The sequence below is a fragment of the Zophobas morio genome, unplaced genomic scaffold, assembly GCF_036711695.1.
Source record: "Zophobas morio isolate AGI-343-1 ecotype UQ-CSIRO unplaced genomic scaffold, CSIRO_AGI_Zmor_V1 ptg000119l, whole genome shotgun sequence".
Lineage (NCBI taxonomy): Eukaryota > Metazoa > Arthropoda > Insecta > Coleoptera > Tenebrionidae > Zophobas > Zophobas morio.
This window is the reverse complement of record NW_026972224.1, coordinates 89,216-116,035: the sequence shown is the minus strand read 5'-3', so window position 1 is coordinate 116,035 and position 26,820 is coordinate 89,216. Positions and strand designations below refer to the sequence as shown.

At 36.1% G+C, this 26,820-nt stretch overlaps 4 protein-coding genes across 4 annotated transcripts; 2 read left to right on the top strand and 2 right to left on the bottom strand.

Annotated features, from left to right (window-relative positions):
* The first annotated feature begins 5,702 nt into the window (after positions 1–5,702).
* Positions 5,703–8,567, top strand: LOC135145060 (pescadillo homolog). The gene is made up of 16 exons (XM_064077187.1): positions 5,703–5,803; positions 5,851–5,956; positions 6,028–6,173; positions 6,220–6,297; positions 6,374–6,486; positions 6,540–6,610; positions 6,659–6,774; positions 6,855–6,972; positions 7,024–7,071; positions 7,159–7,314; positions 7,385–7,453; positions 7,505–7,627; positions 7,683–7,776; positions 7,833–7,940; positions 8,231–8,433; positions 8,487–8,567. The coding sequence occupies exons 1-16, from the start codon at positions 5,703–5,705 to the stop codon at positions 8,565–8,567; spliced, it is 1,731 nt and encodes a 576-aa protein (XP_063933257.1).
* Positions 8,568–16,445: 7,878 nt separating this feature from the next.
* On the bottom strand, positions 16,446–20,592 carry LOC135145052 (WD repeat-containing protein 36-like). The gene is made up of 20 exons (XM_064077180.1): positions 20,514–20,592; positions 20,026–20,154; positions 19,859–19,973; positions 19,536–19,771; positions 19,390–19,474; positions 19,159–19,331; positions 19,040–19,101; positions 18,926–18,984; positions 18,765–18,856; positions 18,637–18,701; positions 18,262–18,584; positions 17,999–18,203; positions 17,866–17,935; positions 17,622–17,809; positions 17,312–17,567; positions 17,195–17,264; positions 16,990–17,145; positions 16,868–16,937; positions 16,711–16,813; positions 16,446–16,648 (listed from the first exon to the last, which is right to left on the bottom strand). Exons 5-20 carry the CDS (start codon positions 19,445–19,447, stop codon positions 16,505–16,507), a joined length of 2,094 nt encoding a protein of 697 aa, XP_063933250.1. The 5' UTR covers positions 19,448–19,474; positions 19,536–19,771; positions 19,859–19,973; positions 20,026–20,154; positions 20,514–20,592; the 3' UTR covers positions 16,446–16,504.
* Positions 20,593–21,499: 907 nt separating this feature from the next.
* Positions 21,500–25,358, top strand: LOC135145059 (ubiquitin-like modifier-activating enzyme 1). Its single transcript, XM_064077186.1, has 12 exons — positions 21,500–21,698; positions 21,908–22,125; positions 22,174–22,596; positions 22,659–22,973; positions 23,040–23,141; positions 23,198–23,351; positions 23,412–23,664; positions 23,718–24,024; positions 24,077–24,298; positions 24,358–24,434; positions 24,498–24,870; positions 24,930–25,358. The coding sequence occupies exons 1-12, from the start codon at positions 21,563–21,565 to the stop codon at positions 25,356–25,358; spliced, it is 3,009 nt and encodes a 1,002-aa protein (XP_063933256.1). The 5' UTR covers positions 21,500–21,562.
* Positions 25,359–25,448: 90 nt separating this feature from the next.
* On the bottom strand, positions 25,449–26,610 carry LOC135145058 (uncharacterized). Its single transcript, XM_064077185.1, has 6 exons — positions 26,109–26,610; positions 26,023–26,058; positions 25,866–25,951; positions 25,702–25,816; positions 25,545–25,654; positions 25,449–25,493 (listed from the first exon to the last, which is right to left on the bottom strand). Exons 1-6 carry the CDS (start codon positions 26,608–26,610, stop codon positions 25,449–25,451), a joined length of 894 nt encoding a protein of 297 aa, XP_063933255.1.
* Between the last annotated feature and the right edge of the window lie 210 nt (positions 26,611–26,820).

Sequence of the window (26,820 nt, the reverse complement as noted above, 5' to 3'; positions counted from 1 at the left end):
GGAAGTTTCATTTAACGCCCATGAACAGTTACCACTGCAACATTTACATAATCCATTTGCGCAAAAGGTGAAGAGTCTTATTCATCCTAAGCAAATTTACGAAATCACAGAGCCTTTTACAGCTCCCTCAGGAAACTGTCTAACCAATAATAGGTTTTTCCTAAGAAAAAAGCCATAGATTCTGACGCAAAAGCTTTTTCACCGAAAAAAAAAGCGTTCGTGCAAAAAGACAGCGCAACCCCCTACTTCTTCTTCCGAGATCTCCTTTATCAAAAGGGGTCTTTAAAAAAAAGTTGGTCGCAAGGCGAAAGCAAAAGCCAAATATTGCTGAAGGGAAAAGTAAAAACTTTTCCGTGAAAGTTTTGATTAACGTGTCGAATTAAAAAGGAAGAGGCACAGGAGTAAACAGTTCTTTTATCCTTAAAAATAATCTTGAAGAGGTTTTTGACACACTTCATCCTGGAAAAAATTCGAAAATTCTGCACGAATAAAAAATTGTTCAAAGCTGAATTTATATATCACCAAAGGATTTTTTAATATAACTTTAGGCATTAAATCCGATTCAAAGTAATTACTACAGATAAATAGTAAAATCTTACTTTGGTGGCAACATTCCTAGCATTTAATTGGTTTTTAACCCATCTAAATTAAGAGGGGCTACTTAACTTTTTCTGTAAAAGTAAAGCTCTTGATTTTTATAATAATGTAAAAAGGTGCAGATCAATACTAAGTTCATAATACTAGCTAAGGGCGTCACTTATGACTTTAAGAAAGTTTCAAATTAGCAAAGTTCACTAAATAGGCTTTTTAATATGCGAATTGGATATTCAACAGTTAGTTGCATGTGTTAATTGTCGCCGATAACAGATACCTAATCATTTCTTACATTAAAAATTCCGACATGTCCGAACAACGGTAAATATTATAAGTTCACGATGTCATGAGATTTTTTTTCGTTGAGTATATCCCTCTATAACCCAACTCATTATTGTTCCAAGCATGTTTTAGTGCAATAGTTTTCAAAACCTATAACAGTGAATGCAGCCCAATATAAATTTATATTTGCCATGTTTAGGGTATAATAACTTTTTTTTCTACATAAAATAAAAAGGGCTGTAATTCATGTAAATAGGTGTATAACATCTTTTTTTATAGTTAACAATTTTTGCACTGGATAACCTTCCTTTACAATCTTCACGGAAAATCTGATTTTTAAATATACTTTCTGAAGAAAAGCGCAACCCAACTTTAGTAATAAAAAATTGATCCAGCCGGTTTTTATACATTCCGAAAATAGAGTTATAAAATTCAAAAATATATAAGTGGAGTGATCAGCACGAAAAAAAAAAGCATAAGCGCGGCCAGAATGAGCGGTTCATTATTTTTAAATATTCTTCTACTTAAAAACAAAAAAGAAAAGTCTTTAAAGGTCAACGTTCGAAAAAGGATAGAACTAGCTAATAAACAGTTGGGAAGTTACCATAAGAAATTCAACTGAGCTTTTCTAATGTGGCTCGTGTTGCTCCCTACAGGCTGACAACAAAACGAGGAATGCCCTGGCAGAGTTTATTAAATTTCCGCCTCGAGTAGTAGAGATCTGGTTCCAAAACCAGCGGTATTACAAAGAAAAGACTGAGACAAAGCGAAGCTCGAGTGGAACTCTCTACCGCTTTCGCTCATAAGAGCCACAAGGGCATTTAAATTTAACCCCCCCCCCCCCCCCCTCCCCCAAGCAGAAGTCGCCAAACGGCAAGCGCAAACTTCCTTTTTCAGTGAAATGGATATACCAGAGCTGCTAGCGTCCGGGTAGTTTTTTAATTACAAATCTTATTTCCTTTTTTGGATTAATAAAAAGTTTCTGGGGAACTCACATTTAATTTACTCTGGAACTACCAATGTAATTTTACTATTAAACTCTATATTGCCTTTTCCACCAATGGACTACTTGAATATAAGTATTCTCGGCGCAATAATTATAGACTCCGCCCCTTGGTTTCCTACGACTCGATGGAGGCTCAAGTTCTGCAACCGAACTTGGCTTTACTAGATTCCCTGTGCTCTTATGACTTATTCCAGCAAAATAAAAATCTTTAGTCCTTTGATTAGTTTGCTTTGTTTACTTTTTTTTAACTAAAAAGTTTCGGAAGTTTTAAAAAAAAATTGTTAGTTTTTTGATTAGAGAAACCAATTATTTATGAAATTTGAATAAGTTTTGAAAGTAAACCAATTTTAAACTCAAAATAGATACAAAACAAATCGCCATAAACACAAAAGAAGAAAATATAATTATGCTATATTTAAATGGAATTAAATACCAGCTCTTTTTGTGATCACAACTTCTTATTTAAATAGCACGTCTACTAAACTACTTGTCGCTTTTATTATTTGCCAAACTAATCATCAGTGCCCCAAAAAAAACATCTAAACTTTATACAGTTTCGGAAAAGGGTATATTATATTATCCTTATATAACTTACTGGTCTATTACGTATTAAAATGTTTATAGGTAAAAACCAAACAAAAAGTTTTTAGGAGAAAGTTACATAACAACGGACGAAAAGAGAATTCAAGTGTTACAATCAAAGAAAGGTTTTTCTCGCCGCAAGTTGAGTACAATTTCTATAAAAACCTTAAAAGTTGTAAATTATGATTAAAAAAGAACCCCTTATAGTATATATTTAGAAAAAATTTATAGTATTTAAAAATAAAAAAAAATTCTCAGTCACAAATTTAGAGACTACCATAACAGATTAACAGGTTTAAAATTAATTATGCGATCTGAAGTTACATTTTTATATAGTTTTATTAATGTATTGCCATAACTTTTAGTTAGCATGAACTAAACGTTACTAACTTTTTTTTGTAGTAGCAATGAGAGAGCTAAAGTCGAGGGTTCCAATACCTTTTATACAAAATGGACCTTTTGGCTGCGGAGCATGTTCCGTGTTGAGGCCTCGTTTCCATAATTTTTTACTCTTACTGTTTTACTTCTCCACATTATTTATTTTTAAACATACTAGTTAATGAAATGTATTCTCAGTACACCTTATAAAGTACCGCTGCTATCATCTTTAGAAGCTTTAAACGATTATGTTTATACACACCATTCAAAAAAAAAAATTATATCTTTCCAAGCAAGAAATACATTCAATAAAAACTTCAGTACAACACCGTTTTTTACTTTTTACCAAACTCTAAGACCAGCGCTATTTTTTGGCCTATGCATTTAACAATTGTGCCCAAAAATCTGAGTTAAATGGTCTTCTTAATCTAAAGAACATCCAAAAATAGACAACGGATTTAGTAGGCAACACGTGTTGACGTACCTTTTCTGTTGATATTGTTACAGTAAAAATTATTAACTAAAGTAGAAAAAATGGAAAGGTGGCCTATCCTTGAACTTCTGAGTGGGTCGAGGCTGTTTGTGCGTGGGACCTTTACGACCGCGGAATAATTTGTAAAGGATCATAAAATAATCATCAGGTACGTAAGTAAATAGGGATACCTCAGCTTCATTATGTCGAATATAATAACCTTTTAGAGGTATTCAAGAAATTAAAAACTAAATAACTATTTTTCGGAACTCAAAAGTTTTAACTTTTCCCAAAATAGGTTTTTAAAACTTTTAATATAATAAAGAGCTCTATTCATTTTTTTAAAAACCGCTTTTTAATTACTTTTATCTAAACCTTGTTAATAACTGGGTTCAATTTTTTTTTCATTAGTCTGAAATGTTACTAAATACTTATATAAGTTTTCTCTTCAAAAACTAGAATAAAATTCTTAAATTCATATATTTATTTAAAGCATTAGCCGCTTAAGCGCCGAAAGTTAAAGCAACCCAGATATATGTTAACTTCAAGTCTAAAAATGGAAAAAACTTCCTGGTTTTTATTTTTGTAAAAACTACAGTGTATGTCGTTTAGACTTTGTGGTTTCATAAATCGCTTTGTATGTTCTTGAAGTGTTTTTAAGAACTCTGGTATAAGTGAGGAAACAGAAAAAAACATTTTTAATTTGCCGAATTATTATAAAATATGCATAATTATCTACATACGATGAGCATAGTGCAAGCCAAGATCGATTTTGTAAATATTAAAGTCTGCTTAATCCTCATAGAATGACGAGGCACTAAGCTAAAGCATATTAAACCCGCTTTACCAGTTCCAAAAGAGTAGAAATTTTCAAACCATCTAATAAGTTCACATAACTGTTTACTTAGACAACTCTTCCAAAAAAAACTGTAAACCACTTTTCTTGCCTGTTTTTTAATAATATAGCTGAATTTGATTGACGGTCAACAATAGAGTACCATCTTAAAATATTCGAATTTTAAGCAAACAGTGAATTCCGAACATAACCAAAATACTTTAAAAAATAAACTCCAACTTCAGAGAGGAACTGAATTTTTTCTATTCCGCAACTTTATAAAATTTTAAAAAAAAAATTAACTAGAAAAAAACAATAACAGATGTCAAGAAATACTTAACTTAATAATAAAGCTGGAAATTAAACATTTATGTGTTGTAAGGAAATTGGTATATACAATGCTAGCTATACACCAAAACTAAACTAAATATGACAAAGAACCCCAAATATTAAAAAAATTGTTAAGATAACAGAATACATTTAATATAAGTAAATTAATTTGTTAAAGAACCAAAATTTCTTGTATAAACTTTTTATATTGGCTTGTATTGTATTATAAAGCAGAGTAACGAGACGAGAAGCTGTATAAAATAAATGTAAGGATTTAAAAATGTATATACTATTTGCAGCCCAAAAATTTTTTACAATAACAAAAATACAGCATCTCTAAGGCTAACTTGAAGATGTCAACAGACTTTCTTTTTTTATTATTAACCGAAAGAAAATTCCTCCGTTAACTCTAAAAACGAAAGTACTTACTAGTTTCTTCGGTCATATCTTTCTTTAAAGCATCGACACTACGCAAATAAAACTATCTCTTACTTTTTAGTTTTAGTTTTTATAATTTTCTATTTTAACTGAAATATAGGAAAAACTAAAAAAAGATTTAAATAATACAGTAAAACTTTAAGATCACTAAGGTATATTTAATAAGCACCTCAGTAAAATATTTATTAGAAAAAAAAAGTTCACTGTTCCTTTTTTTTGAAAGTACACAAAAAGGCAAAGATTATAAGTGCACAATCCTTTTACTAAATTCTGATCGCTGCGAATGTGTTCATAAAAATTTTAGGTGAAGTAGCTTACTAGCTGTCTTTAGCCCTCTAATTATTACTATTCAGAAAACCACACACCTTTCGAGTCAATGTTTGTCTATAAAAAACTACGGTGAACAAAGTTAATTTTAAAATAAAAAACTTAAAATAATTTGTAAAATACAGTCTTACCGTATTAACAAAATATTTTTCCAAAAGCTCCTTGTAGAGAAAAGCGTTTTTTAATGCATATTCAAATTTAAACCTTTTCACCTTGTAACTTTATTTTATGTTTTATAAATAAATCTGTCCTTCAATTTCCATACGGCACTACGACACTAACAAAAAGAAAATTAGTAACATTCCCCCGCTTCGCTGTGCGTTAACGAGTGGCGTACTTCCTTTCGGTGGAAGAGGGCGTGCATAAGCCATGAGATTCTCAATAGCGCGTGGTTTTTTCTACTTTTAAAAAAACTCAGTTTTTGTCAGAGCAACGCAAATAATAAGGCTAAAAGAGATATGGGGAAAAGGCTTAAATTTGCCCAAAGAGGAGCCGCTAATACATATATATCTAGAACACAGGCGTTGAGAAAATTACAACTTTCCTTGTCAGATTTCAGGTTGAAAAATTTGTTACTTCTTGAAATCTGTTGCATAATTTTTATAGGAGGTTGTGTATACTTAAAGGCATTTATCCACGCGTTCCTTCCAATTTTAAACATTTAAAGAAAACTTCAACTTTTTACTTTAGAAAGGATATAAAATTTTTATCGGTTTGTTACTCGAAAAATTCTTATAATTCTTACTTGAGTGCCTTTTTGTTAAATTTTTTTTTTTTTAATAGCATGAGCCCCTTCTTCGCAAGTTTAGGGAGATCAAGGCTTTTACTAGTAAAATACGTCGAGCTCTTGGTAAAGGGGACAAGAACACCGTAGAGCGTTTACGCGAAAATAAGCCTGTTTACACCGTTGATCACTTGGTAAAAGAAAGGTCCGTACCTCTTTATTGCTAAGGTATAGAGCTAATTTTTTTTTAGATATCCCACATTTCTTGATGCGCTTCGAGATTTAGATGATGCTCTTTGCTTAGTGTTTTTATTTAGGATTATGCCCAGGTACACTAGTCATATTTATATTGTTTGTATTCAACCACTCCGTAATTTTTAAAAATTTGAATCCCCTTTTTAATAGATCGAATAAAATTAAAGGCAATCTTGTTTCACTCTGTGATACTCTTTCGAGAGAGTTTATGAATTACGTAATTTACACAAATTCTTTAAGGAAAACTTTTTTATCTATAAAAGGTTAAAGTTTTACTCATTGTTTTTAAATTTTAAATTGTATTAATTTTTTAAAGGCATTTATTATCAAGTTGAGATTATGGGCCAAACTATTACTTGGATAACTCCTTATCTGTTTAAGCAAAAGGTTGTAGACAATTTAAATCATTTAAAATACTAATTGAACTTTGCTTAGATACCAGAAGACGTGGATTTTCACGTTATGCTGAACTTTTTAGAATTTTACGCGACTGCTCTCGGTTTTGTAAATTGTCATCTCTTTCAGTCGTTAGGGTTGAAGTATCCGCCAGAGTAAACGGCATTATTATATAACTAAATCTCGTAGCTAAGTTTTTTTCTTTTATAATGGATTTAACTTTTTTTTGGAATAGAATCGATTTGTTTGTTGATGAAAAATCCGGAAGTCTCAAAGCTTTTAAGATGGTCTCCGTCAGTAATCTTTTTGCTGGTGTTAGCGAAGTTGTTGATTCCAATAATTCTAATAATGCGGTTGTTTTTTTTTCTTTTTTTTTGGATTCCAATTGTTAAGAAGAATTTAAGAATTTAGAAAAAGTCGTGGAAATTGCAGAGCTTAATCCAGATTTGAAAGTACAATTGATTTTTAACTTAGCGAATTTTTTTTTATTAATTAATTCTTTTTCTTTGTAATTCTTTTTACGCGATTTTATTGTTCAGGCTCAACAAAATGCCACAGAAAAAAGAATAGCAACTTTAAAGAGCGTTATAACTTCGATTAGTGCTGCAGATGATAAATTCTACGAGGAAGAGCCTCAGCTCGACCCCAGCAAAACTGTGCTTGATTTATTCGATCCAGCCGGTCCAGATAACGACGTATTATAAAACGATTGTTTAAAGCACAATTAATTAATTTTCTTTTTGTTATTAATTATTAATATACAAGAAAGTCATTGACGATGAAGAGGTCTATCAAAAGCTTTTTTCAGGCTGCACTTTTTTTTTAGGAAGAGAGGCACTTCTTATTATCTTGTTAGCACTTGTTGTAGGCTAACACGCCCAACAGGTCCCCCGAGAATCTCTTGAGTTTGTGATCCGTTCCTGCGGCGGCGTTGTTTCCTGGGAAGGTCTGACCTACGACGAGGCGGATCCTTCCATTACCCATCACGTGGTCGATCGGCCCACCTTGGTGTTTTAATTTATTCAAATCTTTTTTTTTTGGGAATTTATTGGTGTGTACCAAGGCTAAGCGGTCTACTCGGTATTACGTCCAGCCTCAATGGATCTACGACAGCGTCAATGCTAGAAAGCAGCTTCCAGTAGAGCTTTACTTGGAAGGCAATTTCTATATATACAATTATGCCTTAAAAAATTTTTGTTAAATTTTTATGAAGGAAAACTGCTTCCACCTCATTTATCGCCTTTTGTGGATCCCGAAGAAGATGAATATCTTATGAGCCGTAAACTGCAAAAGGAGAGGAAGGCCAGTAGAGCAGTGGACGGTGGAGATTTATTATTATATACTTTTCTCGTTTATTACCTATATGTTGATCTTTACTATTTAATTTATAAATTAATTTATATTTGTTAAGTAGTTTGTATAAGTATAGACTTCTGTATTTCCTTGACTCAAATTTTATATACCAAAGCTTTTTTTTTATATTTAATTATAAATATATAAAAATAATTAATAATAAATTTATTTTTATAGACTTTTTAAAATTTAACTAAAGTTTTTTTAACCTTAAAGTTATTAATATTTTCTTTATAAATCTTTTTTTTTTTTTCGTAGAGGAGAACGAGTTGGTTCTGCATAGAAAAGAACTGGAAGCCGAAAGAGCGGGCATCAGCTTTTCCTCTTCTCTCAATTTCTCTGAGAAAACTTTTGCTTCTCCAAAGAAAAAGAGAAGCGCAATCGATGTTGAAGCAGAAGAGAAGGCGCTTGCTAGAATTATGATGCCTAGAAAACATAAAAAGCTCTACACGAGAATGATGGTATAATTAATTATTTTCGGTTTTCTTAACTCTATTGAAACTTTTATCGAAAGAAAAAAGAGAAACGGAAATTGGCACACATTTCAAAATTGGCTAAAAGGAGGAAAGCTTTGAATAACACTGCACTCTCATAAAAAATTATATAAACTAATTATTTCATTAATGTAATTTGGTTTATCAAATCATAATAAATTTTTATCTTGGTTAAATTTAATGTTTGTTTACATATTTTATTCATTTCTTGTTATTTTAATTATGCTAAGTTTAGTGTAAATTATATAATTTGAAAGGCGATTTTGGCTTTGCTCACCATTTAGAGTCGTGTTGCAAGATTCTATCGTTGTAAAGATGGCTTGTGAGAAGACAACTTTAAAATTGATTCTAATAACTTGAAGAACATTCTAGTAACATATTTGGTGTGCTCTTCATTAACGTGGCGCAGTCTTTAAAAATAAAGTTTTTATATTTAACCTCTCACCATGAGCATAACCTGCAGGTATGCAGAGATACTCGTTAAAGATATTTTCAAATTATTTTTATTTATTTCAAGGTTCACAAACATTAAATAATTGTAAGGGAAGAGGTTAAACAAACTTTATTTTTTGCGCGCTGCACGTCCGTTATTTACTTTCCCAATAACTTTATAACGTATATATTTCGTGTTACATCGCTTGTGTATATATATATAACAAAAGTCTTTCAGTGTTAGCAATTAAACGCAAAAGAGTTAAATAATAAAACATCTAAGATTCATAGTAGAAAAAAAGGAGAGATTTTTCTTTATATTTACTGCTACTTACGCATAAAGCGGTATTATAGTGCTACATACTTTTGTAGTACTACGTTTTCTTTAAAATAACATACCTCACTTAGTTAAGCAATTTCAAAACCGTTCTACTCCTATAACCCTGTATTAATTACATTCATAAACGCTAAAGTATAAGCACTACGCAATAAAAAGTTGAAAGTTAGCACCAGCAAAAACTACTCTGTTGTAGCCCACCTTACCCTGTCTACGGAAGAAGTATTTGTGTTTTCGTATGAAATAAATCTCGCTTTCCTTTCAATGTTAGCATATATTACTTATGAAACCGTACTTTAAATCCATCTTTTTAGTAAATGAATCGAATTTATTGTCTCACTGTTCTTCATAGCTAAGTTTTTAGAGTCATAACAATCTCGGTTTTTAGGTGTATAGCGATATAATTTCCTCCAAGCAATAGCTTTCAGAGAACTGCCTCAATAAAAACTGGCATCTCTTCTTACGTTGCACCTATTATTCTATGTCACTATCACTTGCATGAGGTTTCATTCTCTGTTAAAATATTCTTTAACAATTTCAGGTCTTAATAATTACTCACCTTCCTCTTGACGACAGTAACTTAGCCTAACCTTTTAATTTATTTTTGCACTAGGAGGGTGCTACGTGCTCCTTAATTGTTACTTTAAGTGGTTCTTAACTCAGAACAAGAAAAATAAAGCTGGAAACAAATTTTGTTGCGCAACCAGACTCATGGCTTTATTTTATAAATGGTGTTTCCTGTACCTCGCTCAAGTCGTATTAAAAACACCAAATTTACGAGCTCTCGATAAGGTAATAGCGTACACATTAGCTTTAAGCCTTTTTTTTTAGCCCTGACATACTATGGCCGGACTTCTTCAGACCTTAAGCTGCTTAATCTGAATTCCCCTCTTCTGCAGGGGTTGGGGCGCGAGTGCCCACTAGTGCACGCTCTTTAGAATCCCGAAGATTGGAAAAGCGGAAATTTCGGGTCCTGGCTCCGCCATTCGACCTAATGTGGCGGGAAAACCGCTAAAACCACCACCAAGAGAGGCAGCGTTGGGCACAAGAATCGTGGCCACCTGAAGACACCGGTCAGCACCACTGCCAAACAGGCCTTCCCCCTTAAAAGCTCCTCACCAGAAGGGGGAGCTCTTAGCTTTAAGCTTTTCTTAAAGCAATCCAATATACATAATGGTTTCTTGAAAAAAAAATTTAGCATAATCCATTTTATTTATTTAGAGACCATTGCGCTTGCGCTGTCGGCGATGGTGTGCGCCGTCCCAAATTTCGTAAACTATTAGAACTTATGAGGGAGCCATTACATAAGCAACCCATCAAAGACCGAAAAAGAGAACCGCGCTGGGTGCATGCATCGCCCACCTTTAAATCGAAAATACGGTTTCTAAGGTAAGATTTGATCTCATTAAAAAGAACACTAGGGAGGAATTTACCGCGAAATTTGTAAAGCAATCCTTGCTTATTCGATAACAATAAAGACATTGATTTGTTACCTACTTTAAATTGATGGTACATGTCGTCCACTTTGTCAGGTGATGTAGCCCTTGCGTCGTGGGGTGTCCTTGTCGAAATCTATAATAAAACCCTGGCACAGCGTGGCCTGCGTCAACGAACGCTTTCAAGAAGCTCAAACGACTGCCTCAGCTACTTTGCCAACGGCTGATAGGAGGCTCACAGGCCTGCTTGGCGTGGTATTTTCATAGGCAGCACCACAGTTCCGCAGCGCACGGAAGGTGGCGAGGGCCACTGTATAATGAGGTAGCATAGACTTTCTACAGCACCACCGGTAATTGCTTTAATACCACGTTAGTAATACCATTGGAGTCAGGTACCTTTCGTCTCGGAAAAGGTTTAGTAATCTTCATGATTTCAACTGTGGTGATTGGCTCAAGCTGTTCTTCGGCTTCAGTGGAGACGTTTGATTCGCAAAGCGCTTCATCTGCCACTAAATAGTTAGGTAGTAGTGGTATACTGAGTAGCAAAGTGAGCAGCAAAAGTGTTGTTTTCGTCTCTAAGTTGCCGTCTCGCATAGTAGGTAGTGATAAACGTGCTTGATTTTGGGTTACCTATTAAATTTTCGGAAAGAGGTCCGAAGGCTTCCGTTATCTTCCGATATATTACTTAACTTTATCGCTTACAAACGGCTGACTGTAGGCCCTAACAGCTCTTTCATAATGCACCTGTGTAATCTATTAAGCGTTAAAGGGCGTTGTGACACCGTGGCCACTCGAATGAGGCGTCTTTGCTCGCAGATAAGGGCTTTCAATTCCCCAGGCAAGCGGTTAAAGGCGGAACTCACTTACCCGTTGTTATGGAAGTGTGATTTGCCATAGTCACAGCGGCCTCGAATTTAGCAACAGCAAAGTCAAGTAGGGCAGAAGTCCTTGGTAAGCCGAAGGGGGTTGAAAAGGTTATATTAAGAGCCTCAAAGAATTGAGCTCAGTTCATAAAAGTCTGGTATCCTTAATAATAACTTTTCATGGTCCAAGTTAAGAAGAACAGGCAGAAAGGCCGACGAGAATTCGTAAAGAGACCATTGCCTTCAAAGTTGAATATATGTACTTAGCGATATCTAATATATCTGATGGCCCTGTTTTCGCCATGTGCTATAAATACTGTGGTTCTAGAACGCGCATTCCGAGCTCGTCCTTGTAAGAATTCGAGAATTCGTCCGGTTGGGTACCAACACAGCAGTTTTATGGAAAGGGCCAAGATCTGAATTAACAAGAGGCTCGCTGGGGAACTTGTAAAAGCGGTAAGTACTGACACGGGCCCAGGGCTGCTTATTTTTATTGCCTACTTTATCCTGTATTTATACCTTTACATACAATAAGGTTATATTTCTAAATTTTTAAGAATTAATATAGAGTACCATATTAGTTTTTATAATAGATTCACCTTTTGCTTAGTTTGTTTTAAAAAAAATATTTGTGATGTTGTTTCTGATTGCCCTTTCGCGTAGTTTCTTTGTTTAAACAATAGTGACTATTAACTATAGGCAGAAACAATCTCTTTTTACTGAATTGCTTTGCACTACATCAGAGAGATTTTTAGCCTCGGACGGGCGCGTAGTCACAGATTATATATACCTATGCTGTTTGCATACAAAAGTTGCGCCTTAGATTTCCCCTTTAGCCCCTACTTACACGGCATTGGCGTTCTTAATCATATTTCATTAGAGTTTAAGTTTTGCATTCTCCTGGTTAATAAGTTAAATAAATACTTTTTATCCTGTTTTTTAATTGACTTAACAAGAAGTTTTTTTTATTTTATTAAAATTTTCTGGAACAATATTTTTGGTTATGTCCATGGTAAGAGGTACCGAGGGCTGCATGTGCATATATAACTATGACCCATGCAGTTATTTTTTCTCTCGTCTCTTTTCTTCTGTTAGGGTTTTTTGGTGCTACTAGAGAGCCCAGTGTTACCAAATAATTTTCTAGTGCCTTTAGTTCTTCGACTTCATAATTATATTACATTAAAGCCTATAATATATCTAATTTTTATATTATATAACGTATTGTTTTATCTTTACTTTCGAGGACTTCTGGCCTGCAAATCAACAGTAATAAAAATAAATTATATTGTACTTATAAATAAACTATTAACATTTTTTTAACATTTTTACTGTTTAAATAAAATTAATTTGGTTTGTGTTTTGTTTTTCCATTTCTTGGCTTATTTCTATTTAAATAAATTGGTGTTTTATGTTTTGGGAGTGTTTAAGTATAATCTTACTTTCTATTATTTGATTTATAGCAGTCGTAATTATTGATACTTGATTGCTCTATTACAGTTAGAATTATGAATATTTAGTTAGTGTATTGCTCTGTTACTAGATGTTTCCTGTTACGCCAACAGTTCCTTCTCTATATTACTTACTTGCTGCGCTCACTTTTAATATTCAACGTAATTACCTGCTTATACAACAAATATATAAGTGATACTTTATATTAGCAGCAACCCTTTCGAAAACATCGAACGTTAAGACTATATGGTCTTACTTTATCAAATTTTACTCTAACGACATTTTGTTTTTGCAACTCTTTGGCTCTTCTCTCAACTTATTAAAGTTAACAATATGGTACATTTATTACATAAGCTTCTTTCCTAACAATATATCGATTCTTTTGGGTAATAGGTAATCATTTGTGTTAATTTCAATATCTCTACATACACCTTTGAGTCGTAACACCTTAGGAGACATTTATTTCCACAAAGCTCTTGGAAAACGTCTCTTTGGTATCCTACGTTTGTTTTTAGGTCATATTCCATCAGCAAAGTTATGGAAATAAAATAGACCTAATCTGGCATCTAAAAGCATTATACATTCAATCTACAACTTCATCCACTAGTTCATTCTCCACCTTCCTAAAAGCACTAAATTACTACACTGCTCTTCTACTTAGGCTGGCGGTTCACGTACCTTTAACAAACATTTTAGCTCTCTCTGAACGTAGTCTTAAAATTATACTGCAGTTCCTATGGCTAGGATGAAAACTGGTTTACTATATCGCTTCACCCTAGACTTTAAAAAAGGTATAGAGCAATTAGTTACTCACACAATAAACTAACTAGAGACAAACCTTGGCTAAGTTTATAAGATTAACTAGGCCTATTAGTTTGGAAGCTTAGCTCATAATTTAGATAGTATCTTAATTGAATAGAATAAAAAATTGGTTGTGGTATAAAAATGAATAACATAAATGGTTAACCAGCACCCAGAAAACTCGTTCCTTAAAATTGGAACTCCCAGTAAATACTATAGAGAAAATCCTAATAAAACATTATAAAAATTAGGAAAAACAGATAACTTTAATTCCTATGTAATATAAATTACAGGATGTGACCCTTTAAACGACCAAGTTCAGTATGTCCCATAACTTGACGAAAAGAATTAACTAAGTAAATGTATTATACATTTCTGAGTATGAACATTTAATTTACAGTTGAGATAGACAAAAGAACACTTATTGAAAGAGAAAGCCAAGGCTCTAAAGGCCAAAATCGTACTTTTACGAAGACGAAATTATAATAAGGAAACAAAGGAAATTTATTTTAAAAATAATAAATACATAACTTTATTTAGGATTGATAACAGGATTTAAAAAAAAACAAAAACAAAAAAAAGACGGGGGGCCACAGTCATATAGTAGGAAATTGCACTTAAATACAGTCCATCAAAATCTATAGAAACTAGCATATATAAAAGTATATTAAATATAGCAGTTAATTAAATGTATATGTTTAACATATGCATATTACTAGCTCGAGAAAGTCAAATTTAGTAGTTAAAGAATAAGCAACTCCTCTGAGCAAACCAAGCAAGCGCGCACCAGAGACTGGTAAGAAGCAAAAAAATGTTATTAAAGCAGATAAGCTTTATAGACGTACAGAAGTAAACAATATTAGACCAATAGCATCGATGAGCGCGAAGTAGTATGGATTTCTTATTCATGCTGAAGAAATCTCTCTTTGCGGCCTCCCCTCGACCCTTCAGCAATGGATTTTATTTATTTCATGAGTAATATGTTACTAAGTTTAATGAATTTCCATACACGCAAAAAACTTTTGCAAGGATGTCAGCAAGCATGTCTTTGCTTCTACAATACTTCAAGCTTATACGACCGTCCCCAGGGATTTCTTTCATACGTTGAAATTACAGTCCATTGTATTTAGTAAGTTTGTCCCTAGTAATACCTGCGGCGATATGCATAGCCGGTTGATTATCAATGTTATATATATCTAACTCAACTTAAATTCCTCTGGATTATGTAGAAGAATACACTGGCTATGAAGCTGTAAAAATATTATAAAATTCGAAGTCTCATATAAAAGGAAGATACATTACATTGCTTACCATTACGTTAATACGTGTAAAAGCAGAGAAACCGCCTGTCTAATAAACATGTATATTTTAAAAATATTAGCGAACGCGCTCACCCTTTTTCCAGTTGCAAACATAAAGTACAAGTTATTCATACTTACTCTGAATTCTAGGCTAATAATGATATAGCATGACAGAAGACGCTGAGAAAATGAAGTTTACTAAACCAGCTAACTTGAAATATGGCGATTTTTATAAAAATAAAAAAGTCAATTCCACTTGTTAAAATAGGCAAAAGAATGATTGTTTCAACAACAGTAATATTGATAAGGTAATTTACAAAGATAGTAATAGAAATGGTGAAGGTCGTTATAATAGTCTTAATTACAATAACAATAAAGTTCACGACATTATAATAAAACAGAAGAGGTAGAATAATTATCCTTAAACTAAAATACTACTTTACTAAGTAATATGTAACGAGGTGCCTCCAAAAACCGAGTAGCTTGGAACAAACGTGAAAAAAGGGTGTCTACTACAAAACAGGTAGCCTAGATATAATTAAAATAAACTTACCAAAAACAAGCTAAAAACTAAAGATGCTTTCATCGCTTCGCGCGTAATATAAACATTACCGAAGACTTTAGGTTATCGTAGTTTAATAGAACTGTTGTTTAATTAACAAGTGAATATTAGTTATCGAAATTTCTTAAAAATAAGAGTATTGATATAGTTCTTAGGGGCTCCGTACTAAACTAGACGAAAAATTATATCCTAGAGTTTTTAAATCAAAAGTTAAACACTATAGAAGTGCTTCTAATAAAAACAGACTCCTCTGCGTGCTAAACTGTTTTTTGTTCTAGTAAACAGCTACGAATATAAGAGAAAAAAAATTGATATATCTCTCACAGAAAACCTATTAGCTTTACAGCCACACACTTAGGTCGCTATGCGACCAGTACAAAATCGGAGGGAAAAACAGACTCTCAAGTAATTTATAAGCATCATCTTCATTATTTAAAACCGTCCTAAACTGGCAAAAAACCACTAATAATACGTCCGTTATAAAAAAGCTTTCACAAACTCAAACAGTAATAGGCACAATAGCATATAAAAAAAGGAAATAGAGGTCTTCTGAAAATTCTCATCTGAAGTGCAAAAAGGCGAAAAGAGAGAGTACAAAACTATAAATCGGAAGCTATTCAAATATAAAAGATTTTACATAGAAAAGAGAAAAGAGCAATCGACATTCAGTGAGTTTTATAATAAAAAACTTAAATCATCTCCCCACAATAGTATAGCTAAATAAAATTTTTCTCAAGGATAAAAAAATATAAACTGCAAATTGATTTATTTTGAATTGCTTTTATAAACTTTCCTCTCTCCGGAAAAAGACAGACTTTACTTAACTTTGTAATAAAGCTGATTACACCAAAAAGTTTTTATAAATTTTTCAAGTATTCAATAAGGCAGAGAGAGTGGTTAAGCAAGTTTGAGACGTTGCTCCAAGCAATCTTGTGCGTCAGCTGCACCTTCTCCAGCGTAGCCAGTAGTTCAGTATTTTCGGCAACCATTCGGCCGTGTTGCTAAGAAAAGCATTAATATGTGAAATAATCAATAGGGAGTACGGCGGAATAGACAAAGTAACCTTTAAAAATATAGACATATAAGTCTCTAACAGCTCAAAATTGCGGCCGCTAAGAAGTTCGACGTTAACAAGCTTCATAAATTTCTGCAGAGCCTCCGCAGACCTTTGCAACAACATAAATAACACACAAAAAAAATGAATAAAGCGGTACTGGTACTTGATGGTACGAATTTCCAGATCCACAGCTGACGGAGTCATGTGGCCTAAGACGTCCGTAAGTCTTTTAGCTGGAAAACAAAACATCAAATGAGACACTCATTAACAAATAGGAAGAAGTACAATCGTCTCCACTAGAAGAGCTACAAAGAAAAGTTTGCAAAGGGGGCAACAGAACAGAAGAGGCGGGTGCCAAGACGCGACTGGCAGATGAACTTCTATTAAGTATATTTTGCAGCTCCTCTTGAGTTTCATCGAGAGCGAACTTGGGAGTGAGCCCTGGAAGAAGATATTATACAGTGCTCGTAGCATATATATGAAAAGTTACCAGGAAGTGTGGAGAGAAAAAAAGGGGCCTTTGGTGCTTTTTGTGGAGCCTCAACTGGTTTGTTGCGCTCCTAATAAGTATTAATAAATAATAATATGATAAAAAGGGAGCACAGACTTTGATAAGATCCAGCTGGCTCAATGTCTGCCAGTAATTCATTGGCTTCAAGGAAAGAGTGAGACACCTAACGCCTAGTTGATTGGGTGACGGATGGGGTACTAACGATTCGTCCTCAGCAAATGTAACGCTAGCTGGCCAATCTTCTTCATCACTGTGGCATGAGGTACCAATAGAAGGCATGTCTATATAGTTCGGCTGAAAGTTGTCGGGTAGAAAAGCGGTTTGAGAGTTTGAAAACAGAGTTTTATTGGCCCTGATGTTCATGTTACACGCAAGCACGGCGAGCGATAAAAAAAATTAAGAGAACCAAAGGAAGATGCCCAAATGGTCTACATGGGAAGTGGCCAGGTACTGACCAGTAGGCGCAAAGGAGAGAGACGTGACCGGAAAGCAGACCAAAAAGGCATCCAGAAGTCTACCGGATGGAATATCCCAGATACGCACGCTTCCATCCATTGAAGCGCTGACTAGCCAACGGCCATCCGGACTAAAATCCTTCAAAATAATAGTCAAATTACTATTTTTCAAAGAGTGCGATTACAGAGTCTAACAACGTCGGTAATGCGGTTTGCATGACCACGGAAAGTGCGCATGAGCTGCTGCGTCTCTGCATCGTAGACACTGCGCAAAAAACATATTGAGGTCAATAAACCTCGCAGAAAAACATGCCAGCGTGACACAAACCGAACAACAAAGTTGTCGCAGACCAGTGCTAGCATATTGGTTGGCCGATGTAAACGAGCATGAGCAACTGGAGCGCCCAAGTTTTGCTCTCCCAGGCATTTCCGCGTCTCAAAATCCCAGAACTTCACTTTGCCATTCGCGCAAACGGTTATTACACGTGCATTAGTCGCGTCGGTGCATATTCCGCGAATAGCGCCGCTATGTGCTGTTAGTATTCCGGTAGTTAAATGACACGTCAGCAAGCCAATGGGTGATGCGGTTACCAGGTCTGCCGTACATGCCACGGTGCAGTCCGGATTGCATGTTGTATTTGTCCACTTGGCCGTTAGACAGGCCAATGAAGGCGAAATTCCCACAAGCGCTGAGCTCAACTCTCCTAGCCACGGCGGCATGCTGGACGTTGAAAGATGAGGGTGTGGAGGGGACCCGTGCGCCTTTAATGTCGATCTCTCCCCCAATCACCGACGTTTCCACTACAAAAGGCGGCTTAAGCACATGAGACCCGATAACTTTGTCGGCAAACTTCCAGGTGCGAGCCTCAAGCTCGTGCAGGTGACAGGTGACAATGTTATCCCAGTCTCGCTCTCTTAAGAAAACCGTCACAACGCGAAGAGTGCGTAAAGCAGAAAAGGTTGGACCTGGCCGCGCAAGAAGCAAAGTCCACAATAGGAGAAAACTTTAAGTCGTCCGCGGTTATACTAAGCTGGTATTTTTCCAAAGAGTAAACAGCAAATAAAGCTGAAGGCTCTCATGCATCAACGCTGACCTTCTTAGCCCGCTTCAGTAAGTGGCCTTGAGAAAATTCTACGTTTTGCGAGTCCCGGAGGGAACATGTAAGACGCAGAGCTTTATCCATCCCTGTGGACAATCCACAAGTAATGAGAGATATTCAGTAATAGTAATAATTCAATAAAAATATATAAAAACCAGAACTCAAGAGATATCTTCCCTCTTCGTCGTAATGTCTCACCTTGACTGGCGGCGCGCTGGTAGTAAAACGGATTCCGGGTCCATTAATAACTAGTCTAGGGGTATACAAACCTGTGACCGGAGCGAGACCGAAGTAGGCGAGGATTCGCGTCAGGTCGATCAGAAATCCACATCTTCATGACAATGTGGCGTCGTTAAAGTATTATAAAGCAGAGAGGAGGTCATCTAACCTTGATAGAATTATCAGATCCAATCGTGACCAGGACCGGCTGGGAAGGTAAGTATTCCACGCATGTCACCTGGCCACAATGGGGTTCGGTCAGGGCGCTAATTAACCGGCGCTGTTCTAAACTCCAGAAAAGCAGGCGACCGCCTGACGCTGTGACTAGCACGGCATGCTCGTCTGAAAATGACGAGCGCAACTATGAGGGGCTACGTAACAGCAAAGCCCTTATGAATACCCGTCCGGAAAGCTATGGCGGTGACGGGACCATATTCCTGGTGAAAAGAGACCACCATCTGGTCGAAGCGTATGTTGTGAATGATCTGACCACGTGTTAACAAACGACATAAGGAGAACATGAGTTGTGAATATAGCAAGAAGTACGATGTGTCCGTTCTGCAGTCCGACCCCCACAACATCCACGGCCGGGGCAGACACGAGACAAACTACTTCGCTGTTCCAACCAGAAAATTCATAGACAAGATTTCGAGAGCGAATATTCCAAAGTTGCAGTTTGCCTTCGACGGAACCGAGCAGGATCTTATTAAGATAGGTGCTGGGATGAGTCAAGGCGCTGATAGTGAAAAAACTTTGACTAAAGTCAATCTCCCCGCACAATTCTACATGTAAATCAAATCCAGGCGCACAAAATATATAAAAAAGGACAAAAAAGTAAATGCTCTATAAAAAAGGGCTACATGCGCTACCTCCATCTGTAACAGAGTGCAACTTTAACAATTTTCCATCACTGATGGAGATTAAAGTTTCTCCGAACAAATAAAGTAGGCAAATAGGCGATTGATGCGAATTGATTTTTTTAACCTGTCAAAATAATAACTACGAAGGTTAAATCGCGCGTTTAAGCAATAGTTACAAGTTTTCCCCGAAGAAACCATAACAAATCAGTCCCAGCAGCAGCGATAGTAAAGTCATTGTAAGCGGTAAGACAGGAAATATCTTGTTCCAGTTGAGGTCCAACAAACAGAAGTTGAAGTTTTTTACACTACATATATTATAAAACAAATAAAATATTAAATGAAAAAAGAGTAACTGTTATATAGCATAACACCTACAAAAACAAAATTTATAACTGCTTAATTCCGCTACTATAAAAGTTAATTTGTTCCGAAATAATATTAACTTTATAAGATGCAATCTGCATAAATAACAGAAGAATAGATAAGGGAAAAACAGAAAAAAAAATAAGCAAAATCTACGGCTTAAAAAACAATTAATTTTTTAAAAGCTAATTAAAATTTTATATTTTAAAAAAAATTAAATAGGTCCCTGGGCGAACTACAGATTGGAGACAAAATTCTATAAAAAGCAATGACTAAAGCGATGTAAGGTGCAAAAAGATACATTATAAATATGAAACGCATTTCCAACGGAAGTGGTCAAAAAGAATTCCGATCCTTTCCTTTGTAAAACAAACGGGACATAGTTTGTAACGTAGCCTAAAGGCCTGTAAGGTAAGAACACTTGACTTGGTCGGGTGGACAGTGCTGGCATTTTAGTGCAAACGGGGGAACAGAATTTAGGTTATAGCCAAGATGGGTGAGTGGGGCTCACGATTCCACGAGGTTTGACGCCAACTTGGCCTGCAGATGTTTACCTTTCTCATTTGTACAGAGGTTGTAATTACCTTTACAACAGTCGACTTGACGGACGGCTTACTATTTGCGAAATGGTTTGCCTGGGATCAATGTCTTCCTATATGTAGTACTAAAAAATCCCTTTAATATCTTATTTTTTAACGTTATAAAAAGTAGATTACGCGCTTGGTCCTTAACCTGACTTGTGTCGTAATTTTTTCTATTTTCAAGTTTGCAAGTATCGGCTTTAGATGGTTTTTTGTCTTAATATCTAGCAGACATAAATATGTGTAATGCACAATTTTGGCCCGAATTACGTTTCGGATTCTTCGAATTTTTAAATTGGCTGTTTAGAGGCTGGTTGTAAAGACAAAAAAATTGTGCAATGTATAAATAATCATATACTTTTCTTCTAGAGTATTGTTTACAAAATATGATAAACCTTTTTGAAATGGTTGGTATTGCGATTTGAAATAAAAATAAACATTTTTTCCTATTATAGCTTAATTTATATATAACCTTATAAATATTAATTGTTGTATAACAGAAGTAGATGCTTATAGTTTTCGTGTAAAAAGTGGATATTAGCAAGTTTACCTGAACCCTAAAACTCAGAAATATACATACAGTTAATAGGCTTCGGTTTGAACACATGCACAATTGGTTTAGATGGGGCAGGTTACCATTTTAACCCCGGAATGATGTGCAAGGACTCTTTTTCCCTGCGAGATTTATGTTTTTAGCTATAAGCGGGCCAAGCAGCTGATATAGTTGTTCATTTTACTAGGCTAAACTATCTTCTCATTATAAGTTTGAATGGAGCCGGCGTCTAGCGAAATTAGGGAAGATGTTTATTCTCGTCAACTTTATGCGTATGGCGCCGAAGCAATGAAAAACATGGCCGGAGCAAACGTATTATTTATTGGACTTGCTGCTCTCGGGGTAGAAATAGGTTACTATTTTATTTGCTTCTATCGTCTATTTTTAAAAGATTTCCAAGTGAGACTTATTAAAATTGATTTAAACCTAAATTGAGCTAATTGTAGTAAAAAAAATTAATAACTTACTGATGCCTAATTTAATTTTTTGACGCAATATGGGAATATTCACACTTTTTTTTCTAGTTTTTAATTTTTCTTCGTTCTATATTTTACTTACTAGCCAAGAATGTGGTTTTAAGTGGGGTTAAAACCTGTGTCTTTTATGACAATAACTTGGTGCAGAAGAGAGATTTATCATCGCACTTTTTTCTTACCGTGGAGGATATCGGTAAGAAGAGAGCGCATGTGGTAACACCAAGACTCCAGGAACTTAACTCTTTGGTAGCTTGCTCTTTTTATGAAGACGACCTCACTGTTGAATTAATTTCACGCTTTTCGGTACTTTGGGTATCGTAGTTAGTTGGATCCTCGTAAATTTTTTTTTAGGTAGTCGTGTGTACCAACTTATCCTTCCAAGACCAGTTGTGCATTAATGAAATGACTCGTATAATCGGCTTACCCTTCATCTCTGCACGGACGGCTGGACTTTTCGGCTATTTATTTAATGACTTTGGGCCAAAATTTGAAGTTTTCGATACTAACGGTGAGGAATGCGCTGCACAAATGATCGCGTCTATCAACGATGAAGGGACTGTGACTTGCCTGGAAGACAAGAGACATGGCCTTGAAACTGGCGATTATGTGACCTTTTCTGAAATCGAGGGGATGACTGAACTGAACAACTGCCCCCCCATAAAAGTGAAAGTTACAGGGCCATACACTTTTGAGATCGGTGACACCTCGTCTTACTCAAAATACGTCCGTGGTGGTCTCGTTCAACAAGTCAAGATGCCCAAGATCTTTGAGTTTGTTAGTCTTAATTTAAAACTTTGTATATATAACCTTTTTTTTATTTACTTTCACAATTTAAGAAAAGTTTGCGCGAACAATTGCGGGAACCTAGAATTCTACCGTTCGACTTTTCTAAACTTGATAATCCCATCCAAATGCATTTGGGCTTTTTGGCCCTCGATTTGTTTTCTGTACGGCAAGGCCACCTTCCCCGTCCGTATAATTCTCGGGATCTCTCCATATTTTTTAAATTTGTTGATGAGGTAAAATCTGAAGCTCACGGGGACATCAAGATTTCCAAAAAATATCTATCAAATCTTTGTTATCAAGCGTCTGGCGATCTGCCCCCCATGCAATCAGTCCTTGGAGGCTTCGCTGCTCAAGAGGTTATGAAGGTACTCTTCTAGCAAGTTTCTTTTATTTTCTGCTATTTTGATTTTTTCCTCTTTGGTAAATGAAAGGCAACCAGCAAAAAGTTTACCCCCTTGCAGCAATTTTTTTACTTCGACAGTCTCGAAAGCATGCCGCCCGATGCTCAGTTGAACGAAGAAGACTGCATCCCTGTATCCCTGCTCTGAGTTTTTTTCTTTTCATAGTTAAACTCTTCATGAGATTTTAGGCTGATTCCCGTTATGACGGACAATTTGCTGTCTTTGGGCAAAACTACCATTGCAAACTCCGTAACCTGAAGACCTTTCTAGTCGGATCAGGTGCTATTGGGTGCGAAATCCTTAAAAATTGGGCGTTGTGCGGGATAGGAAGCAGCGACATCGGTTCTATAAAACCTTTGCGCTTGAGCCGACTTCAGGCGCTATCTCATATCTGTTGCTTAGGCAGCATTAACGTCACGGATATGGACACCATCGAAAAAAGCAACCTCAACAGACAATTTTTATTTCGTGACTCGAACGTTTCGCAGCCGAAAAGCCTTGTAGCTAGCCAGGCAGTCAAGCACATGAACGGAGCCATCAATATCCAAGCCTACCAGGATCGCGTCGGCGAGGAGACTGAAAATGTCTTTGACGATGACTTCTTTGAACAGCTGGACGTCGTTGTCAACGCTCTGGACAACGTGGAAGCTAGAAGGTATAGTCGTTATGCCTCGCACGCCATCAGCTGCAATGAACCGCGCTACGCAGATACGTCGATTGCCGCTGTGTTTTTTATTGCAAGCCATTACTGGAAAGCGGGACTCTTGGCACGAAGGGAAACACCCAAGTCGTCATCCCTTATCTTACGGAGTCCTACAGCAGCTCGCAGGATCCTCCCGAGAAGTCGATCCCGATGTGCACTCTTAAAAACTTTCCTTATGCTATCGAGCATACGATCCAGTGGGCTCGCGAATCGTTTGAGGGCCTTTTCATGCGGGATCCGGAGACCGTGAACCAATACATCGACAATGACACGTTTCTTGGTCAGCTGCAGAAACAGCCCGATTCCACTCAGGTGCATAAAAGTTTCTTAAAAATGTCTTCTTTCTGACAATGCATTACTCCAGAAAGAAGCACTTGACATCATACAGAAATCGTTAGTTTACGAAAGGCCGCGCAACTTCGCAGATTGTGTTTCCTGGGCACGACTTTTATTTCAAGAATACTATTTCAACAAGATTGCCCAGTTGCTGTACAACTTTCCTAAAGACTCGCTTACCTCCTCGGGTCTTCCTTTTTGGTCGTATCCTAAAAGATGTCCCACTCCCATCCTTTTCGACATGAACAAAGTATGTTTAACGTTTTCCTGATTCCATTTTCGTTATAAAACATTGAATTAAATAATTAGAGCCTCCATTTGAGCTTTATCGTGGCAGCGGCGAACCTCCGGGCTGCTCTTTATGGCATCCCCTCGTGTCGTGATTTGTATGTTTCTCGCTTTTCACAATTGCTTGGCGCTAATTTATCGATTATCCCTTCTTCCTCCAGAAACTTTATAAAGTGCGCCTTAACGGAAACTCATTTGCCAGAATTTAAACCTAAAAGTAATGTCCGGATTCAAGTCTCAGAGAACGAGAGTATCGAGCCTGAAAGTGCCGATCTTGAAGAACTCCGTCGATTATATTCGTCACTGCCCCTACGAGACTCTTCCTTGAAACTGACTCCGTTATACTTCGAGAAGGACGATGACAATAACTTCCATGTCGATTATATAACGGCATGCTCCAATCTTCGAGCCACAGCCTATAATATTGCGCACGCGGATCGGCTCAAAACCAAAGGCATCGCCGGCAAAATTATTCCGGCAGTCGCTACCACCACAAGTATGATTGCCGGGTTGGTGTGTCTCGAGCTGTACAAGGTGCCTTTTCGTTGCTGGGGTTTATGATGATGCTTGCATTATTATGTTATACTTAACAGGTTGCTTTTGAAAACAGGAAGTTGGACTCCTATAAGTGCGGTTTTATCAATCTGGCATTGCCTTTGGTCACCTTTTCCGAGCCTATTGCCGCTCCCAAAGCAAAATATAATGGCAAGGAGTTTACACTGTGGGACCGTATAGAGATTTACGGCGAGATACTTATCAAAGATCTTATAAAGAAGCTGGAGGAGGAGCACCAAATCAACGTCATGATCATCTCCTGCGGCGTTAGCATGTTGTATGCTGTCTTTATGCCCAAAGAAAAGCGCAAAGAGCGCTACGAGACGACAGTGGAAAAGCTCTATGTGTCCACCACCCACATGCCCATCCCCCCGCACGTGAAATCGCTGACCATCGAAGTGCTTTGTACCGACAAAGACGGTGAAGATGTGGAGTTTCCTTTCGTGCGTTACTACCTTAAAAAATAAACAACTTGCACATTGAAAGAGATTTTCATTAACTAGTTACTGACAAAAAATAGTGACACATTTTTATTATTATAAAAACGGGATCATCCGTTAATCTCTCCAAGAATTCTTTCTTTGGCGAATTTCTGCAAGAACCTAGGAAGAAAGAATTTTAAATTTTCATGAAAAATTAAGTTGCACGTTTACTTTTATTGGATCCGTCTGGCCAGCAGCCTCGCGTATTGCCTTTTCGTTAACCCGCATAAATGGATTTGTCTTTTTTTCACAACCAATAGTGGAGGGGACCGTGGGTAGGCCTGACACGATTTCAAAACTAGTGTATTCGAGAGTTTACTAAGTATACCTCTTTCGCGTTGGGATACTGCCCACTTAAATTTATCTTTAAGAACTACATTGTTAGGATCCACGGTAAAAGCAAAACGAATATTTTTGACAGTGTACTCGTGGCCTACGTATACCTTAAAAAGATACATAAGAATAGGTTGTCTTTATAGATGATAAACTCACTTCTGTTGCTTCTGGTAGTTTTCCCAATTTATGGTAAAGAGCTTCGTACATTTGTTCGGGGGTTCCCGAGTTAAAGTTACCACAACCTATGATTAATTACAAACAGAACACTTAGTCTAACCGAAAAGTTTGTAGAAAAAAGAGTAAACTTCGCCACCACAAACAAAAAGCGTGTCTCCGGTAAACACAGCTCCTGTCATTTTCAAGTTAATAGAATTACAAACGGCACTAAAAAAGGAAAACCTTCTCTGCTATTTATTTTACTTGAGACGTGGTAGCATACGTGGCCTTGAGTATGGCAAGGCGTGTACAGTACTTTAATTAGAGTGTCTGAGCCCAAATCGATTTGGTCATCTTGTTTTACTTCTCTAGTAACAGAGTCTACAAAATCATTAAATCCTCCGTATACGGGAATGTTATCGTTATTTAATAAAGTTAGCATCTCCTTGTTTCCCCCCGCATGATCAAAGTGAGAATGTGTGGTCAGAATCATGCAGATTTTTGCAGAGCGTTTTTTAACTTCTTTTATAACTTTAGTTGGTTCCACGCAGTCAACAACTGCAGTTTCTTTAGTACTTTCATCAATAACTAAGTAAGCATAGTTGTCCTCTAAAACCGGAACAGGTACGACCTGAAACATTGCCAACAGAGTGTCTCCCCCTGTCCCCCAGCGGTACCATGATGTATACATTTCCGGCTTGGAAGTGTAAACTAAACCATTATATTGCGAAAAGTGCAACTCCATGACAATATCTTTTTTTTATAGTCTCATATCTTTTTTTTTTCTTCTATATTTTTGATTAAAATTTTTTTTTGTGTCAATTTCTTTTGGTTTCACGTCTGTTAAGCTTTGCTTTTAAGTAGCTAACTTTACTACTCTTTGCCATCTAGCAATGAATGATTAAAAGCGAGCTAAACGGTTATTCCCGACTGTTTATTTAGATGCTAAAACAAA

What these genes read in the sequence shown, in the direction of transcription:
- LOC135145052 (XM_064077180.1), bottom strand. Translation starts at nt 19,447, where the DNA reads ATGGTGGTCTCTTTTCACCAGGAATATGGTCCCGTCACCGCCATAGCT. An exon ending in AAGATATCTCTTGAGTTCTG is followed by an intron (nt 18,857 to 18,925) that starts GTTTTTATATAT and finishes GATTGTCCACAG; the next exon opens with GGATGGATAAAGCTCTGCGT. An exon ending in TGCGACAACTTTGTTGTTCG is followed by an intron (nt 17,936 to 17,998) that starts GTTTGTGTCACG and finishes TTTTTTGCGCAG; the next exon opens with TGTCTACGATGCAGAGACGC.
- LOC135145060 (XM_064077187.1), top strand. Translation starts at nt 5,703, where the DNA reads ATGGGGAAAAGGCTTAAATTTGCCCAAAGAGGAGCCGCTAATACATAT. An exon ending in AGGATATAAAATTTTTATCG is followed by an intron (nt 5,957 to 6,027) that starts GTTTGTTACTCG and finishes TTTTTTTAATAG; the next exon opens with CATGAGCCCCTTCTTCGCAA. An exon ending in TGGTCGATCGGCCCACCTTG is followed by an intron (nt 7,628 to 7,682) that starts GTGTTTTAATTT and finishes GTGTGTACCAAG; the next exon opens with GCTAAGCGGTCTACTCGGTA.
- LOC135145059 (XM_064077186.1), top strand. Translation starts at nt 21,563, where the DNA reads ATGGAGCCGGCGTCTAGCGAAATTAGGGAAGATGTTTATTCTCGTCAA. An exon ending in TGCTCTCGGGGTAGAAATAG is followed by an intron (nt 21,699 to 21,907) that starts GTTACTATTTTA and finishes TTTACTTACTAG; the next exon opens with CCAAGAATGTGGTTTTAAGT. An exon ending in ACGAAGAAGACTGCATCCCT is followed by an intron (nt 23,142 to 23,197) that starts GTATCCCTGCTC and finishes ATGAGATTTTAG; the next exon opens with GCTGATTCCCGTTATGACGG.
- LOC135145058 (XM_064077185.1), bottom strand. Translation starts at nt 26,610, where the DNA reads ATGGAGTTGCACTTTTCGCAATATAATGGTTTAGTTTACACTTCCAAG. An exon ending in AACTACCAGAAGCAACAGAA is followed by an intron (nt 25,817 to 25,865) that starts GTGAGTTTATCA and finishes TATCTTTTTAAG; the next exon opens with GTATACGTAGGCCACGAGTA. An exon ending in AGTATCCCAACGCGAAAGAG is followed by an intron (nt 25,655 to 25,701) that starts GTATACTTAGTA and finishes AAATCGTGTCAG; the next exon opens with GCCTACCCACGGTCCCCTCC.